The 17,097-nt window shown below is 38.5% G+C and overlaps 1 protein-coding gene across 1 annotated transcript in view; it reads left to right on the top strand.

Moving 5' to 3' along the window:
* Positions 1 to 17,097, top strand: part of LOC103802784 (protocadherin-23-like) — a gene marked incomplete at both ends in the record, with an annotated part of 66,084 nt that overhangs the window by 36,508 nt on the left and 12,479 nt on the right. The window contains 3 exon segments of the mRNA XM_009075306.1: positions 375 to 405; positions 3,554 to 3,745; positions 10,253 to 10,484. Of these exon segments, the coding sequence (XP_009073554.1) occupies positions 375 to 405; positions 3,554 to 3,745; positions 10,253 to 10,484 (455 nt within the window).

Raw genomic sequence — 17,097 nt, 5'->3', positions numbered from 1 at the left:
GCCTTCATTTCCTCCTGTTTGGACTGCTGTAACTCACCCTCTCAGGCAGTTCACTGCTGCAGTATGCTGTAGGATTGGTACTCACATATTATGCTATCAACCCATGTGTTTTGGATGGTTACTACCTTGTGCTTTAATTTCTGAAATCTTCAGTAACTTGGTCTCTTAGATGTATCAGAAAGCTTGAATTTGTTGGCAGATTTTTCACTGGATTCCACCTTCTAAATCAGTGTGCATTGACACAGTGATCTTAAGGGTCTTTTTCAACCTAAATGATTCTATGATCATAGGCAATTGCTTCCCTGACAGGTGTAGTGCCACTCAATGTCAGCTCTGTCTGCTGCAGTAAATTTTTCATTCGCTTTTAATTCCAGATTCTTCCTTCCTCAAATAAAAGGTTACATGGTGAGTGATTAAAAATAGTGCTATTAAGTGGGTAGAAATTGAATGAATATGAGGGACTTGAACAGGGAGGAAGATCATATTTTTTTGCAAAAATTGATGCCACTTAGTTCTGCTGCCTGAAAGATGATTATAGTAATTGAAGTTGATTGCAATTAGACCTTCAAATTTGTATTGCTTTGAATGGAAGCATTTTTATTTAAATTCATCACTCATTATGCCTTTGCATTTACTGTTCAAAGTCTGAGGACTGCATAATTTACAAGAAAGAAAATAAGTCACTGAACATAATGGGCTAAACTTCTAAGAATACCCTCAAATTTCACCTGTAATTAATCACTCAACACTCAATTGCAGACATAAATGTTAGCATTTACACATATAACTGCATGCAGGCACAGGCAGACAGAACCTTTCAGTGTTGTCACCCCTGTTAGGTTTCAGGCAAAAGAAATAAATGGAAATACTTTTCTTATAAAGGCCAAGTGACTTACTGTTCCATAGCATTACAGTGGCAGAGTACTAAGAGCACATATGTTCTATTCATGTTTTTATGACAGAAATAACAAAACACAAGGCTGGAGATATATGCATGTTGTAGACTTGATTTATGTACAGCTGTAAACAATTTTTAGGGCTGGATATTTGTTTCCTTGTGCGTGAGTGTTAGTTTTGCCTTTAACTTACCCAGAATGAGTGTGTGGACTGAGGTCAGCAGTGGCTGCATGTTGCATCCCGTGCTGTAGCCACGGGATGCAAACTGCAAAGGTGTGAAAAGGCCATGAAGGACTCTGTGAGCAGAGAGCTCCCCTGAAGAAGCTTTCTTTTTGCAGAACCAATAACTGTGGTATAATGGCCTTTGGCATTGTGAGAAACTGTTTCGTGGGAGGAAAGATGCTTTGGAGTATGTGATTGTCATGGTTTAACCCCAGGCAGCCACCAAACACCACACAGCCACTTGGTCACTCCCCAACCTGGGGGATGGGGGTGTGAATTGAAAGGGTAAAACCTAGAAAAACTCATGGGTTGAGATAAAGACAGTTTAACAGAGAAAGCAAAAGCTGCACACACAAGCAAAGCTAAAAAAGGAACTAATTCACTGTTTCCCATGGGCAGGAGGTGTTCAGCCATCTTCAGGAGAGCAGGGCCCATCATGCGTAACGGTTCCTTGGGAAGACAAACGCCATCACTCCAGGCGTCCCCCCTTCCTCCTTCTTCCTCCAACCTTATATACTGAGCATGATGTTCTATGGTATGGAATATCCCTTTGGTCAGTTTGGGTCACCTGTCCCAACTGTATCTCCTCTCAATCCCCCATGCACCCCCAACCTCCTTGCCAGCGTGGCTGTATGGAACACAGTAAAGGCCTTGGCTCTGTGTAAGCTCTGCTCAGCAGCGACAAAAACATCTTCATATTATCAACCTTGTGTTCAACACAAATCCAAAACATAGACTCATACTAGCCAGTGCGAGGAAAATTAACTCCACTTCAGCCCAAACCAGCACAGTGGTGCAGTCACAGTGATACTTCATCTAAAATACAGCAAATCTTGAGCATTCCATGCAGAAATGGAGAAGTTTTAAAAACAAATGAGAAAGAAACCACAAGAGGCAAAAAACAATAATTGAAATAATGTGTATCTTTTGGGCTGTCATTTTAAAAATCCAATGGATGTAACTAGTTTAGAGTAAGTTTTAGCTTTATAATTTGCCTTGGCACTTTTTACATGGTTTCCCTTTCCCAACTTCCACGTTTTTCAGCCCTCCCAAGCCATGTTTTGTTCATTTGGGTATAATTCAGTCCCAGTTCTGTAACTTAGTGCCAAAATAATTCTCTGTGGGCAAAGAAGTGAGTTTGTGATGAAGGCAGAGACTGGTCTTTATGGCCAGGTTTGTACTAGTTGGAGATCAGCCAAAGGCTATTCTGGGGTCCCAAGGCCAAATGACCTGGCACAGCTTGTGTCCATGCAACTAAATTAATTAACATCCCCTAAACAGGATGATCTAATCCCAACTTATTGCTAGGAATACTTTCTGACCTGACCTATCTTTTTTGAAACTGTGCCTAAAACCATGCCATATGTTTTTCTGTACAGGCAGAGTCACATGCAGACCTCCACCTTCACCCTATCTGTGGCTGATAGTTGTGGGTCTCATCTTACCAAGCTGGGTCAGGTGCAGGCAGTGGCTGGCACAGGTCTTCTCTGTGAAATCCCATTAATTCTAACTCTTGGGCTTTGTGATACTAAGCTTTTCAAAGCTCCATTATGGTCTTCAGGTGTTGTACTTGTACAGACATGCTGATGGAAAAAAACACAGAATTTATGGTTTTCAGAGAATAAGTAGAAAATGAAACTAACTGAGGAGGAGAAATGCTTTATGTATCTCCAATAACAACAAATTAGAGAACTGAAAATACTGGCTTTCTTAATATATATATATTTTGATACATTATTTTCTACCAAAATGTTTCTAAATTTAGGTGAAAACTTTCACAATGGAACATGCCAGAGAAAAGCCACACTCAACACAAAACATTTGTTATCAGAGATCTTAGGGCAATAAAATTGAAGGTGCAATGTACAAAATTATTGTGTTTATCAAATACTTTTTAAATCAATCCACCCATGGTCCAATGAGAAAGAATGCCACCAAACTCTCTTTCAAATGAAAACTAGATTAAGCTCTGGGGAATCTTTTATAAAAGATGTTAGGTATGGATGTCCTGCAGCACTTTCCTGATCTAAGAGTGACATGGTTTTCATAAGACCTACCTCCACTGATAAAAATGACATGAAGGGAAAGTAGCTGAAGGTATGGCCTACTGAATGCCATGGCTTAATGAGCATGACCTTTTCAGTCACAGAAAGTTGACTTGATGGAGAAAATTATTGATAGATGCATAAGTAATGTTACAGACAGGTCTAATGGAACTTACATGCTGTTTGCAATAATTATGCTGTCAGTAGCTGAGTAATCTTACAAACTGTGGATAGACAGCTGAGGTAGCAGAGCATGTTTGTTTTTATTGTGTATACACATTTGCTTTTACAACACCAACAGGTAACTTTCATTCAAAAATCAAAGACACTTGGTGTTAATGAGTAATAGTTTCATTTGCTTCATTTTTATCTCTGTTGTCTCCCTGCAGGTCAAAGCAACAGATGCAGATGCTGACCAGTTTGGTGAAATTGAGTATTCTCTTTATGATGGATTTCATTTTTATGAAAAATCTAAAGCCTTCCAGATTGACCCACATACTGGTCAGATCTGTGTGTCTCAAGACATTGACAGAGAAGGAGATCCAACCACTTATGACCTCTTAGTAAAAGCTACGGATGGGGTAAGTTATGCTCTTCCATACTGCCAGATTTGTGAATGCACTTGCAAATTTAGATGTGCTGTATGCTTCTAAATGAGAGTGCAATGAGTATGTAAAAATTGCATGAATTTGAATGAAATGTCTTATTCTTAAAGAAGGCAGAAAGTAATACTTCATGAACTGTAAATTTTGACCCAAATTAATAAAATTGGCTGTGGAATCCCCAGTTACTCCTAAACAAGTTGTTGGAAAAGTTTCCTAGTATGTGTTAGTCCCTGCTGATTTTCCTCCTCCTCTTGGAACCAGTGGACTCCAGGTTACTTCTGCTCTCTGCTTTCAATATGACTGCAGCAGTAATAAACAAGTAACTGGGGCTAGAACTGCATGACTACCGTGGGTGACAATGTTTTTCCTGGATAAATTCCTTGTCATTTCTAGCTGGCTGATGCCATTGCTGCTGTTGTGGCTGGTTGCAGCCTCCCTGAAGTGGAGTTTTCCCACTGCGCAAGGTTTGGTGTTTGGAAGTAGGTGTTCATGATATAGCAAGGGCAAGGTAGTTGTATGTACCAGAAATAGTCCATTTCAGATCTCTCTTTGGGAAGGAGGGTGAGAAGACTGTTGTGGTGGGAGCACAAGATGTCTGAAAGTGGACACCTTGTCTACTGGATGGCACGTAAAAGAAAATTTTTGTAGTGCAACTCCAGAACAACACTGCAAGAAAATTATTTGTGGGTTCATTTTGTTATGAAAGTGTCCAAAGGTGATTTACAATGTGAGGCCCAGTCAGTACTTGGCTTTACTTTCTTCTGCTTTAGCAATGAATTGTAAAGAAGCTGAAGAGAACTGTTACTGGTTGACTTCAAATGTTAAAATTAAAATAAGGACACTTTTTTAAAATGCAGTTGTGCTGGAAATACTGTATTTTTCATTAAAATGTCTGTGTTTTTTATTATAGTACACTGAAGAAACAGTGAATGTGATTTCCATAGTCATGAGTAGGTGAATTTAAGTATCTGCAGTTGGTGGTTGATATTAATTATTGCATTTTGAGAAGGTAGCAGCTGAGTGTATATTTCTGTACCGTTGAGTTTAGATATATGTGTAATAGTTAAGCAATTCATCTGCTTTTTTCTTTAGTTGTCACCATTCAGTGTTTATTTCAGAGGCTACAGAGGTATTTTCTTTTATTAACCCTGCTTTTAGCAGCATGCCTTTTCTTCCCTATACATTTCTTTAGAGGAGAAGCAATTACATAAGTATATATGTGTTTGTTTCTTGACTCATCTTATTTGAACATCTAATAACTTGACCCTGATCATTGCAGGGGGCTTGGACTAGGTGACCTTTCAAAGGTCCCTTCCAACTCAAACCATTTTATGATTTTAATTTAAGAACATAAGGGGTTTTTTTTTGTCATTAGGGCAGTGCCTGTAATCTTTATAGCAGAGGTAGGTCTGTGTGACCATTTTGTAATTTTGCTGATTTGTAATTTCCATCTTCAAGTTTATACTTGAGTATAGATAGCCAAACTTTGAAGAGTAAAGCAGTCATTATAATGTATAACAGCAGAAAATTATGGATTCATAATACTTCACTTTTCCTCTCATTCTCATATTTTGAAGCTGTATAAATATAAAGAGCACATACATGTGTCTGGAACATCCAGCTTAGTCATTAATAAAGGCTATGTGAGAGCTGGACAATGGCAGTGAGATTCTGACAGGTTTCTTAGATATTCAGTCTGGTGCAAAAGATTAATTTGGAAATGTGAAAGCAAATATGCTTACCTGAAAAAAGCTTGATGCATTTTTTAGCTGAATTATTGATCTAGTGACAAATCTTATGCCAAAAATTGAAGGAAAACAGCCAATGTATTGAAACTATATGGTATTCAGTTTTTTAAGGGGTCTGTTGTTTATCTTCTTTTAGGGACCTTGTGTTTTCAGAAGTTCAGTAATGGGGAGAAGGGTTCAATCTTTGTTTGCTTTGTCTGTGACAGACAAGACTTGATCTTTTACTGGAAGTCAGCACTTTGTAGATCCTGTAAAAAAATTGCCCATCTGACACTTAAATACTATACCACCTAAATTCAATATTAGCTTTTCAAATTTTTCAGTATACCTGAACTTTTGTTGAGCCAATCTCCACCTTTGCAGCAGAATTATAGCAAGATATTTTATCTCCTGGCATTCTGCTGCTGATTTTGATGGATTAAAGATGTTAGGTGTGGGGTTCAAAGCAAAGGCTGTGATCAGGGAGAAATGCATACAGAAAAGAGAGAGAGGAAGAGTGAAGGGTCACAGTTGACAAAGGGAGGGAGAGAGATGAAGAGAAAAGAAAATAACAAAGTTAATTAGAAATAAGGAGGAAAAGAAAGTATTTCCCAGGTGGTGTTCATGTTATCTTACAGAAAAGCTATCAGGTTCCTCCACCTGTTCATGCCCTACTCCATTACATGGTTATGGATCTTGTCAGTCTTGTCTTTTATGCATTATGTAAAGAATGTAATGAGTGAACTTAAATTTCACACGAGAGCCTTTGAAGAAGCAGGTGGAAAACAGCTTCTGTTAAACTGGTGTTAAATAAACATTCTGTGAGAGCTTGTGGGAGCACTCTCACTGATTAAGCGAAGATGAAAAGAAACATCCTTGTATCTTCCACAAGAAATGCTGGGTCTTCAGTTTTTCAGCTGCTACATCATCATTGCAAAAGGTTCAGTGCACCATCAGCAGGTGTATTAGTGACTCTTGATGCCTTTCTGCATACAAAAATACTTTGTCTCTTGGTTTTTTTTGATAAACCACCCTGCTTATCCAATTTGCTTTGTCTTTTACATCAAACTAATTGAAACCTAGATATAAGTACTTGACACTCACAGGCAAAGCTTCTGAAGAAGTTAAGGCTTTTGAAATAATTGGAGATGCCTCTCCACTTTGACAGCTTTACGACTTCAAGATGCCATATCCTTTAAATTTTAAAAAAGGAAAGTTTTTATGTCAGAGATTCTGTATCTACCAGTTTAGTTTGGAACAAAAATTTGACAGCACGGTTCACTGGCAAAAACTTTGTCAGTGAACCATGAACATCTTGATGGAGTTTTAAGCTTTTTACAGCACCAAAATGAAGAACTACAGCTATTGAAAATAGCATCATTTCTCCTAATTACGACAAAGAATCTTTCCTGTCAAAGGCAGGATAATTTTTTTGGGGGGGAGACAAAAAGGTGTACTAATAGCTTTGTATTTTAACACAAAATTGGTCCTGCTAAAGTAAAGAAAACATTTGTGGTTATTTTGACTTGATGGTGGTTTCTTATGTCCCTTTTTGTTCTCTAGGGAATACAACTGTCAGGAGTCTGACAAAGAAACCATTATAGTTGTGACTTTGTTGCATCAGACAGCATAATGGTAGTTAAAAATGCTCAAACATTTGAGATAAGGGATTTCAAAATGAACATCTGAGGCTTTCTGTTGCACATAACATTTTCTGACAAATGTAATTTTCTGTCAGCAATGGACTCATTTACACCAGCCTTCTTAATTTGGAAGATCTGTTTTGCTTGCTTCTGAGTAGATGAAGCACACCCATGTTGTTAGAAATAGAAGCACTTTGTTCCTTCTCACTTCGGATGATACTTAACAATTTTCAATAGTCAAAGAACTGGGCCATAACCAATTAATATAGTAAGTTATTAAGTGAATATCATATCTGAGTCATGTGAAGGTGTACACTGCTTCTTCAGGAAAGGAAGTTTCTGTCTCCATCATAAAACTTTGTCTACATTCTGAGAGATTAGATTCCCCCACGTACTTATAATTAATCAATTTTGAAAGACTTTGCTGTCTTTACATAAATCCATAGCATAAACACATATTGTCTGGAGAGTGGGATTTGGGTTTTTTTTCGTGTCTGTTTAGCAATAACTAAACTTGAAAGAAACAGTGTAACACAAGATCTCATGAACTTGATTTCATGCTGTTCCAACCATCTTTTTAGATGCCTTTTATTCTTGACCTCACTTCTTCCTTGGCCCTCTTTCCTTAAAAAATGTTTCTCATTTCTGTTCTAAAGTACCTAAAAATCTGTGGAGCTGCAGAACATCTTCTGATGGTGAACAGAGCACATTTCTTTCCCTCCCCCTGCCCCCTGTTTTGGCTCCTGTGCAGGGATTTCCTTACCATGGAGATCAAGGTACTGGGGAAGGGCCTTACCCTGAAGTGGGGCTGTTGGCAGTGAGCCCACTAGATCTGCACATCTCCATTTCTCTGTATTGGCATGGGGTTTGTCGTGGTCCTAGTAATTTTATGCTGATGCTAGTCTGGTACCCTTCAGAGTTCTGATCCCCAGGCTTGTGTCCTGGCTGCTGGCTGGCTCGGCAGCAGTGTGAGCTCTGGAAGCATGCCAGTCCTTTTTTTCTTCAGAAGAAAACTCAAGCACGCCAGGAGGATGCAGACCAGATCCCCTAGTTATGATTGAAACACAGACACAGGATGCACAAGATCATCTTTATTTTTCACATACTTGAGCCTTCATGGGAGTGTCACTGCTACAACATGGAAGGAAAACCCAAACCAGAACAAAGCAAAAATCACTATGGAAATGTGGAAGAGAATGCTGATAGTATTTTTTGCGCAAAAATAAGTCTGAACCTGTGGTCATAATAAGCAAACCCTTAAAAATAGTTTTGGGGGAGATTATTATGCAGCAGAGCAAGTCTAAGGGAATAGTATCCAGTCTGACTAATTGAATAGTTTCATGAAGGCCAGGTTTAAAATTAATGTACATGAATCCTTAGATTGCAGAAATGTGTAACCTAGTTGGTTTGGGGGTTTTGTTTTGTTTTAGTTTGTAAATGTCATAACTACTGTGACTGCAAAATTAAGTTTGGACTAGCTCAGCATAGCATGTGTGTCACCAACATCCGATGTGTGTCAGCAGTTTCTGTAAGTGACTGGTACAAGCACAGCGTGCTCGGCGTGACTTTGAAGAGCACAATATTTCTTCCTCCATCTGTGTCCTACTGTACTGTGTACAGCATGTGCAGACTACACACACATGTGCTGCTTTATGCCCCAGCATTCATTGTTAGCTGTGCCACAATGGAGCAGCTTTCTTTTAAAAATGTCTGTAGTTATTATGGCTGTAAAATAATCTTGCAAATATGAACCCCTCCAAACTCATGAAGGGAATCTGCAGAGGGTACAAGGTAGTGCCTCTGAGAAGTAAATTGTCATTTGTTTCACTCAGGGGCCTGTGGGGTCTACACTTCAGCACCTGAAGAATTGGGGTTTTTTTGCAGATTGTCACAACGTTCAGTGCTTTGCCATGGCAAATCAATATTTTGCTGCAGCATACTTTGATAAGCTGGCTTGCAGTTGCTTCTTGCTTCTCCAGTTTCACTCTAGAGCAAGGCTAAATGTGGTCCCATGGCTGCCCGCGTGGTATTTTAGTGGGCTTTTAGTGGGCACCTGTAGAAGGATCTCTGACTGTGTAGAGAGCACTGCAGCTGCTGGGGTCACAAAACAGGTATGATGCCAAAGCTGCAGCCAAGGCTTGGCTTTTACCAGCTCTTTGTTGTATGGAAAAGAAACAAGAACAGAGAAGGTGAGCCAAGACCCCTACAAAATATGGTGACACTTCTTTCCCTGACAAATCACAAATGCACTGGAAATAGTTTTACGTGATCAGTTATGAATGTTACATTGGCATATCACTTCAGCTACATCCTTCAGTCAATTTGATATAGTTCTGTCACTGTGTGCACCAAGTGAAGGTGTGGGTATGTAGACAAGCACACGTGCATTGTTAGAGATACACACATACACACCCTCCCCAGTATATATACACAGGTATACATATTTATATGTCTAGACATAGACACATGCTGTATGAGCAGAACTGTTTGAACCTGCCAGTGTGGTAAGTGGAGGATAGGTCTTGCACGTAGCAGTCTGACAGGTCAGCTTTTGGCTGTCCTGCACTGCTCTCAATCTGTGTCCCTAATCAGTAGCTGAAAAAGCCTCATATTCACTGTTATGATGGTAATGCTTTTAAATCTGAGAAACTCACAGATAGATAGAAGCTTTTACTGTTGCTTTACTGGAGCACCACTGTGACCCGAGTGGCACATGTTTCTGGGGTAGAAAGCCCTGATATTTATCTGTGAAGGAGTAAGTGGTGTGTTGGTGATGACAGTGAAAACATGTGAGGCTAGACTAGTGAGGTTTTTGACATGTAGTGCTCGTTAGCATTGATAAAACTGGCTTTATGTTCAGGTCTCGTCGTTCTACAAAGCTGAACTTCTTTGTGTACTCAGCCCACTGGAGTTGTGCTGAGTATGTAGCTTGCTTGCATGCAGTATTTTTGGTTATTACAGCTACAGTAAGTTGCTTTTAATGGACATTTTCATTGATCAATACTGTTGCAGCATGTTTAATTTCCTAATGATGGGCTGAAGCCAGTTATGCGTCATTCTGTTTTTAAAATTAACCTTGTTTTTTGGTTTTATCTTTCTGATTTATTCAACAGGGTGGGCTGAGTGCCCAAGCTTTTGTTCGCATCGAGATAGATGATATTAATGATAATCAACCCGTGTTTGAACAAGACACCTATGTGACAAGTATCAGCAGTCATACACAGCCAGGAACAGAAATCATCAACGTTGTTGCCACAGACAGAGATTCAGGAATATATGGCATTGTCACGTATGAACTGGTCCCAGGAGAATTTTCTTCTTTTTTCACAGTGGATACATCCACAGGTATTGTATAAATCTGTAATTCAGAAAGGTAGTAATTATACAGCATGTTTATTTTCCTTGGTGATGCTTTTTTTATTTGGGGTCATGTCATACAGTTGAAACTTAGATTCTGCTGGAAAATAATTCTAGAGGAAGGTGGAGGAAATAGGTTTAACATGAAGCCTTTGCATTCACTGAAATAAGCAGGAGAATGGAAAATACAGCACATGCTTATCCACTATTTTCAGCCATAAATCTATTAATCATTGTAAGAAATAATCAAAACATTATTTTTTACAAGAGTGTCTGAGTTCCTGAAATGTTTAGGTTTTACTCTTGAGGAACAATAAAGATCTTTCAGGATGCTTATGCTTTTGTTTCATCTCTCTGTTTCTGTTCTACTCTCTCCCCGCACTGTGCAAGGATAAATCCCTATTCTGCTCAAAGTCATACAATACTCAGTTGTCTTCCTGTTTGAGTCAATGATTAGCTTCATAAGTGTATTTTTCTGCCTTTTGCTTCCTGATGTGACTCCTTATCCTTCTGATTTTGGGATAGAGGTTCAAATCAGGAGTGATGATGAGAGCAGAAAAGCAATTATGGCAAAAACAAATCTGTGTGAATTTTTTTTGAAAACAAGTTGAATCTCACAGATTAAATTACTCTTCCTGTTGCCACAAAGCAGCCCCTGTTGTCAGCTTTCTGACCTTGAAATACTTACCAGTGTCAACTGGAAAGAACATGAGCATTGTATCTACAAATGTCCATGGTGCCTTTCAGTGAGTGGTTGAACAAACTGCAGCCACCATTTTTCTTGAGAACCAGCCCTAGTATATGACTGTATCCTGTTCAATGGATGGTCATGGCACAGGGGATTATTTTATATGTTTTAAGATTTTTTTGGACTGTGGTACATGTGTGTACATATTGGCTGTTTAGAATACAAAATGTTGCAAGGCTCTATTCTTTCAAAATTATGTGTATGTTTACACAGTTCCCAAAATATTCTGGTGAAGAGAAGAAATTAATCTTCTCAGGAAGTCAGTCTGCTTGTCTTAGCTATTTCAGAATGTATTTAACTGTGAACTTTTAACTACCTGTCCAATCAGATCCTCTGGGGCATACTGATGCCAAAAATACATAGGTCAGTCACATAATGAGGGAGCTGAATCTCCACAGGCATTTAACTGGTCATTTTAAAACTGCCCCAGCAGGCTTGTCAGAGAGCCCCTGTGGATCATGCTAGTGGCACTGGCTTTGCAGCAGCCCTCTGTTTGAAAGGCTTCTTCCTCGGGTTATGACCTTTTGGCCTCTTTTTCCAATTTGGCACTTTGTATAGGAAAAATGTCATGCTTAATCATGAAGACTCTGTAAGTTTGTAAGTCACTATTATCTTGTGGATCTATCATGGTATTTTATCAAAGGCAGACCAAATGCAGATGAAGTTGCTTGAGGTCATTAGTGCTGACATACCATGATGAGAAGAGCCTTTAGGTCAGAGACACTATTCCCAACATTGTAGTGCTTGGAATCTGATTGCACTTAATCACATCTCCTGGGTAATTCACAAGGTCAGACTGTGTCTATTTTTAACTTATTAATATTAAAGGTGTGGGATTTTTTTCTGAAGAATACACTTTTTCCTTTTATATTCTTCCGCATCTACTGACAATATTGCTTATGCTCAGTCACTGGTGAAAAGAATGATTTTTAAACTCTTTACAAAAAAACCCTTTATAAACAAAAAAGCACATATAGATTGCCAATTTGTCAAGCAGATGTTTTGCAATCTTAGTGAAGTAAATAGGTCCAAAAGCTGTTCAGTATTCAGAGGGAGATAAAACAAGAGGCTCACTGTTAGAGCACAGAGATTTTGAGCTCTTCCTGCTTACTTCTTGTTAGGACAGTGACATTTTCCAGTGTTTGTCGTGCTAAAGCTGTCTATATCTGCTCTGATATATGGCTTAATTTAGCTGTACCTCTCTGAAGGTTATGTGAGGGACTTCATGTAGTTTTGTGGGCTGCATTTTGTAAACAGAGGGCAATGGACAAGAATGTCAATAGTCATTCTTCCGGAGATGGATCCCCAAGCCCGTAAGCCAAACAAGATCCTGTTACAGTTCTGGTCCTTGGTTTTCTGATCTTGTGGATGTGCAGTCTATTACTGATGTGTTCTGCAGTTTTTTTCAATTTGCAGCATGGCATATTGTGTTTAATCTGCTCTTTTTGTTATTAGAGGACCTAAAAGGAGGTATAGTGATGGTGTTGGAGTATTCTATAAATTTGCCTAACTGATAGGTTTTATTTTTTTAAGTGATTAATTTTTCTCACTGATAGAACATTTAGGAAGGAGGAGTGAAAATCAGAGCATTAGTCATTCTGACATACTATGTTGGTTATAGCCCTTAGCATTATATGTGGAAGTGGACAAAGACATTTTCAATATTATGAGATTGAAAATAATTAGTAGGTGACAGTTTGTCACATTACACTCTGATACATTAAAATCATATGCAAGATGATGCTGTTCCCCATGGCATATGTAGTTTCTACTTCATGGCATCTCTATGGCATCTGGATTTGAAAATGTATCTCTGTGTAATTTTCTTCAGGAGTGTTTTTTGAGTCTGTAATTAGAATACTCACTTCACTTTTCTCCCCCATTCTCCCCCATTCCTTTTTTAATTTTTAAAAGAGAAATGGATAAAACACTAAAATAAAAATTGAAACCTGAATTCTTCACTGCTATGCCTTGCTTCTGGGTGTTGCTTTGTTAAAGCAATTGTATGGATATGTCAAGGAAGCTCTTGGCTTTTCAGTGAGCTGTGTTCACAATACAGGATATCCTACCAGCTGGTCAACCACTGTCTGTACAGGATATATCGATAATGCTTTTGATACATAGATATTATGAGGCTGAGCCACATCCAGCCTCTTTGAAGGGATTCTATCTTTTGTTTCAAGCACTGTGACATGTGGATGTCATACATAGATAAATTCAATGGGAGTGGGAAGTAATAGTCTTTCATTGGCCAGATAGACATTCCATTGAAAAGTTTTTTGAATTCTGAACAAGTTTTTATTAGTTATATTTGTTTGCTATTTTAGCTTTAGGACACTACATTTATTGTTTGTGATATGCTCTTGCACCCACAAATAACATTTCTTGTGTTTCCATTTGTGAAAAAAAATGAAATTAAGTATTTTTCATTTGATTGATGGTAAACTGTCCACAATCAAAAAAACATTTTAAGAACTGTGTGACTAGAAAAATGTATGCATAGCACACTGCAAAACAGTTCCTCTGCTAGCTCGTGTCTCTTGCTATTGTTTGTTTCTGCTGTTGGTGTAAACAACATCTTGGCTTCATTGTGTTTCCTTTAGTAGATATCTGATCCATGCATGATATGTGAGCAGCACTTGTGAATTGATTGGAACAGGGCAAGTTGAAGAGCTCTTGTGGCTAAGAAACTGAGTTGTTTGTTTATTCCCATTGTTGCTTAATGAGCTATCTGAAAGACAGTATATTTACAGTTATTGCTGAGCTGGTAATTAAAAATCTAAGTCACAGGATACAGTCATAAGTGTGGCAGAAAACCTGTGCAGTGCTTAACTTGAAGACTTTGGGATTAACAACTGAATTTGTAAACTTGCGTTATGTTACAAGCATTAATATTTTCCTTCACCAACGGGCATATAATTCATTTTTCCATTGATCTTAGTGATGGCCTTTTTGAGAGATGAATAAAAAGATAGTTATAATCTTACTACAGCTCATGGACACTGTTTCAAATAACGAAAATTAATAATAGTCTTTGAAAATTATTTTGGGCCAGTGTGGCATGATGTGTCAGTCTTCAGGTAAATGGTCTGTTCATAGTCTTAGAACAAATCCCCTAGCTAGTCACTGTGTGCAGATAAAACTGCCATGAAGGCAAAGTCAAAGGCAGCAGCCAGTGTTTCATCTTCATTTGAAGGTAGTTGTGATTTAAACCTAGTATGAAAAGGATGTAGAGAAAGTATCATTCTTACAGTGTATATTACAACAGTATAAACATTTAACTTAAGCTTCTGTTTCTTTTGACTTTGTAAGATATTTAGGCTTGTGTTTCTGTGATTCCTGTCTAAATTAGATGCCTAAAACAAAGACTGTGACCTTCCTTCTGTGCATTTTATTGAGAATGTTTCTATGAACATGGTGGCTTGACCTTGGCTGGACACCAGGTGCCCACCAAAGTCATTCTATCACTCCTCTCCTCAGTCAGACAAGGGTAGAAAAAGATGATAAAAGGCTTGTGGGTCAAGATAAGGGCAGGGAGAAATCACTGAGCAATTACTGTCATGGGCAAAAGAGACTCAACTTGGGGAGATTTATTGTCAATCAAATCAGAGTAGGGAAATGAGAAATAAAAACGACATCTTAAAACACCTTCCCCCCACCCTTCCTTTATTCCTGAGCTCAAATTCACTCCCAATTTTTTCTACCTCATCCTGCCCCAGCAGCGCAGGGGATGGGAAATGGAGGCTGTGCCGTTCATCACAGGTTGTCTCTGCTGCTCCTTTCTCCTCACACTTTTCCTCTGCTCTAGCATTGGTCCTTTTCAAGGGGTGCAGTCCTTCAGGAACAGAATGATCCAGTGTGGGCCTCCCACAAAGTCCTGCCAGCAAACCTTCTCTGGCACAGGCTTCCCACAGGGTCACAACCTTCTTCAGGCATCCACGTAGTGCAATGTGAGGTCCTCCGTGGTTGCCAGGTGTATATCTGCTCCAACATGGACCTCCATGGGCTACAGGGAGACATCCTGTCTCACTGCATCTTCACCACAGGCTGCTGGGAAATCTCTGCTCCAGTGCACCCTCTCTCTTCTTCACTGACCTTAGTGTCTGCGAGGCTGTTGCTCTCACATATGGTCATTCCTCTGGCTTCATTGGATGTGAGGGAAGCTTCTGGCAGCTTCTTGCAGAAGCCACCCCTATAGCCCCTCTGCTACCAAACCCTTGCCACGCAGACCCAATACAGTGAGAAATCTGGAGATCTCTCCATTGACTTGTAGATACTTTGATCAACCTTTTGTCATAGTGCCTTCTGTTACTTCCTTACACCGAAAAATACATATGGAGTATAACAGACAAGCCTTGTTACAAGAGCTGCTCAGTAGTTACACATTTTTCAGCATGGAAGTACAGCTTCTGCAAAATGAAGATTCTTTTGAGAAAATTATGACTTGCTAAAACCCCCCAAACATTTCCTTTAAGATGCATTCTGATTTCTTTCTAACTGAATAGCTTAGGGCATCATGTGACTAAAAATGTCCTGTAAAAGATGTAGAATAGGCTAGGAGCTTAGTCTGTTGGAGAGGAATAAAAGGAGGAATACACCTGAAGAAGACAAATTTAAGAATATAAGAATTAACTCAATCAGCAAAAGATCAGATTTAAGTCCAGTGTCTTACTGCTTTAGCTGTGCCTGGTAATGGATGAAGAAAGAGGGGTTAAGTGTAGAGTTTGTGCAGAACAGTCTCTCCACTGGTGCATGTTTCTTGTTTCAGCAGTGTGTATTTTAGTGCTGTACTACTTCCATTACTGTACTATGGCACCATATGTAAATGCAACTTAATGTCAAATTGACTTAAAATAAACTTTGATTTGGTCCAGAATAGATTCATTCCAGTTAAGGATGTTGACAAATTTTGTTCTATTGAAGAAAATGGAAATGTTGTTGAACGGTCACATCTTAGGAGATTTTCATTGCATGAAAAAGTTTTGCTTTATTTTTGTTATGATACAGGTTGAAATGAAATGTTGAAACACCAATATTTCTTTTTTTAGGGAAAAAAAATTCTAGCTTTGTTTAACTCCATGTATATTATACAATGCTTAATATATAGCAGATTGTAATAAGCATCAAAGAAAAGTGGAGATGCATCCATTCTAAAGAAAACAAGGCAATTTTTATGATGATTAATGATGTTTTTGTATAGTATTGTAGGAAAAAATAGTTATTTTTAAACTACTTTTGGCATGTAGTACATTTGCGAAACATATGAAGAGGTTCACCTAAATAACATTTAAAATTAGGAGTGTTTTATTTTGGAACATTTTGAGACCACTTTGTTTCTTAAACTGCAGTTTCTCCAATTAATGTTTTTCTGATCTTTTATATGATATTACTAGTGTATTCAGAATCCTGCAAATGAGAGTAATGTGTCTGAGACATTGGTTTAGCACAGTAAGTTTTCACCTTCGAAGAATTTTGTTTGAGCTAAATCAAAAAGGAAAAATTAGTGGTCTCAGCTGAGTAATTTCTGGTCATTTACCTTCATTGAGATCTCATCTAATGAGAAATCCAACATAAAGAATACAAGCAATAGTATATTCTCCTAGAAGCACACAAAATTTACTGTGTGAGAGTTCAGATTTTGGCCCTGAAAGGAAAGAACAGGCCAGAATCCTGCCTGCTCTTTGGTGTATCCTTTGATTTCTGGTGCAGGTTTTTTAAAACTCATGTTTATGTGAAAGTGTTCATTTTATATGCAATCAGACAGCAAACACACTGAGTTACTGTTGTGTCAGATTAAAGGAAATAAACCATGCCAGGAACAGAAGAAATCTCCCTGGAACAGCAAATTGTATC

Source organism: Acanthisitta chloris, unplaced genomic scaffold (genome assembly GCF_000695815.1).
Source record: "Acanthisitta chloris isolate BGI_N310 unplaced genomic scaffold, ASM69581v1 scaffold14055, whole genome shotgun sequence".
NCBI lineage: Eukaryota > Metazoa > Chordata > Aves > Passeriformes > Acanthisittidae > Acanthisitta > Acanthisitta chloris.
This window is presented reverse-complemented; position numbering and strand designations above follow the sequence as displayed.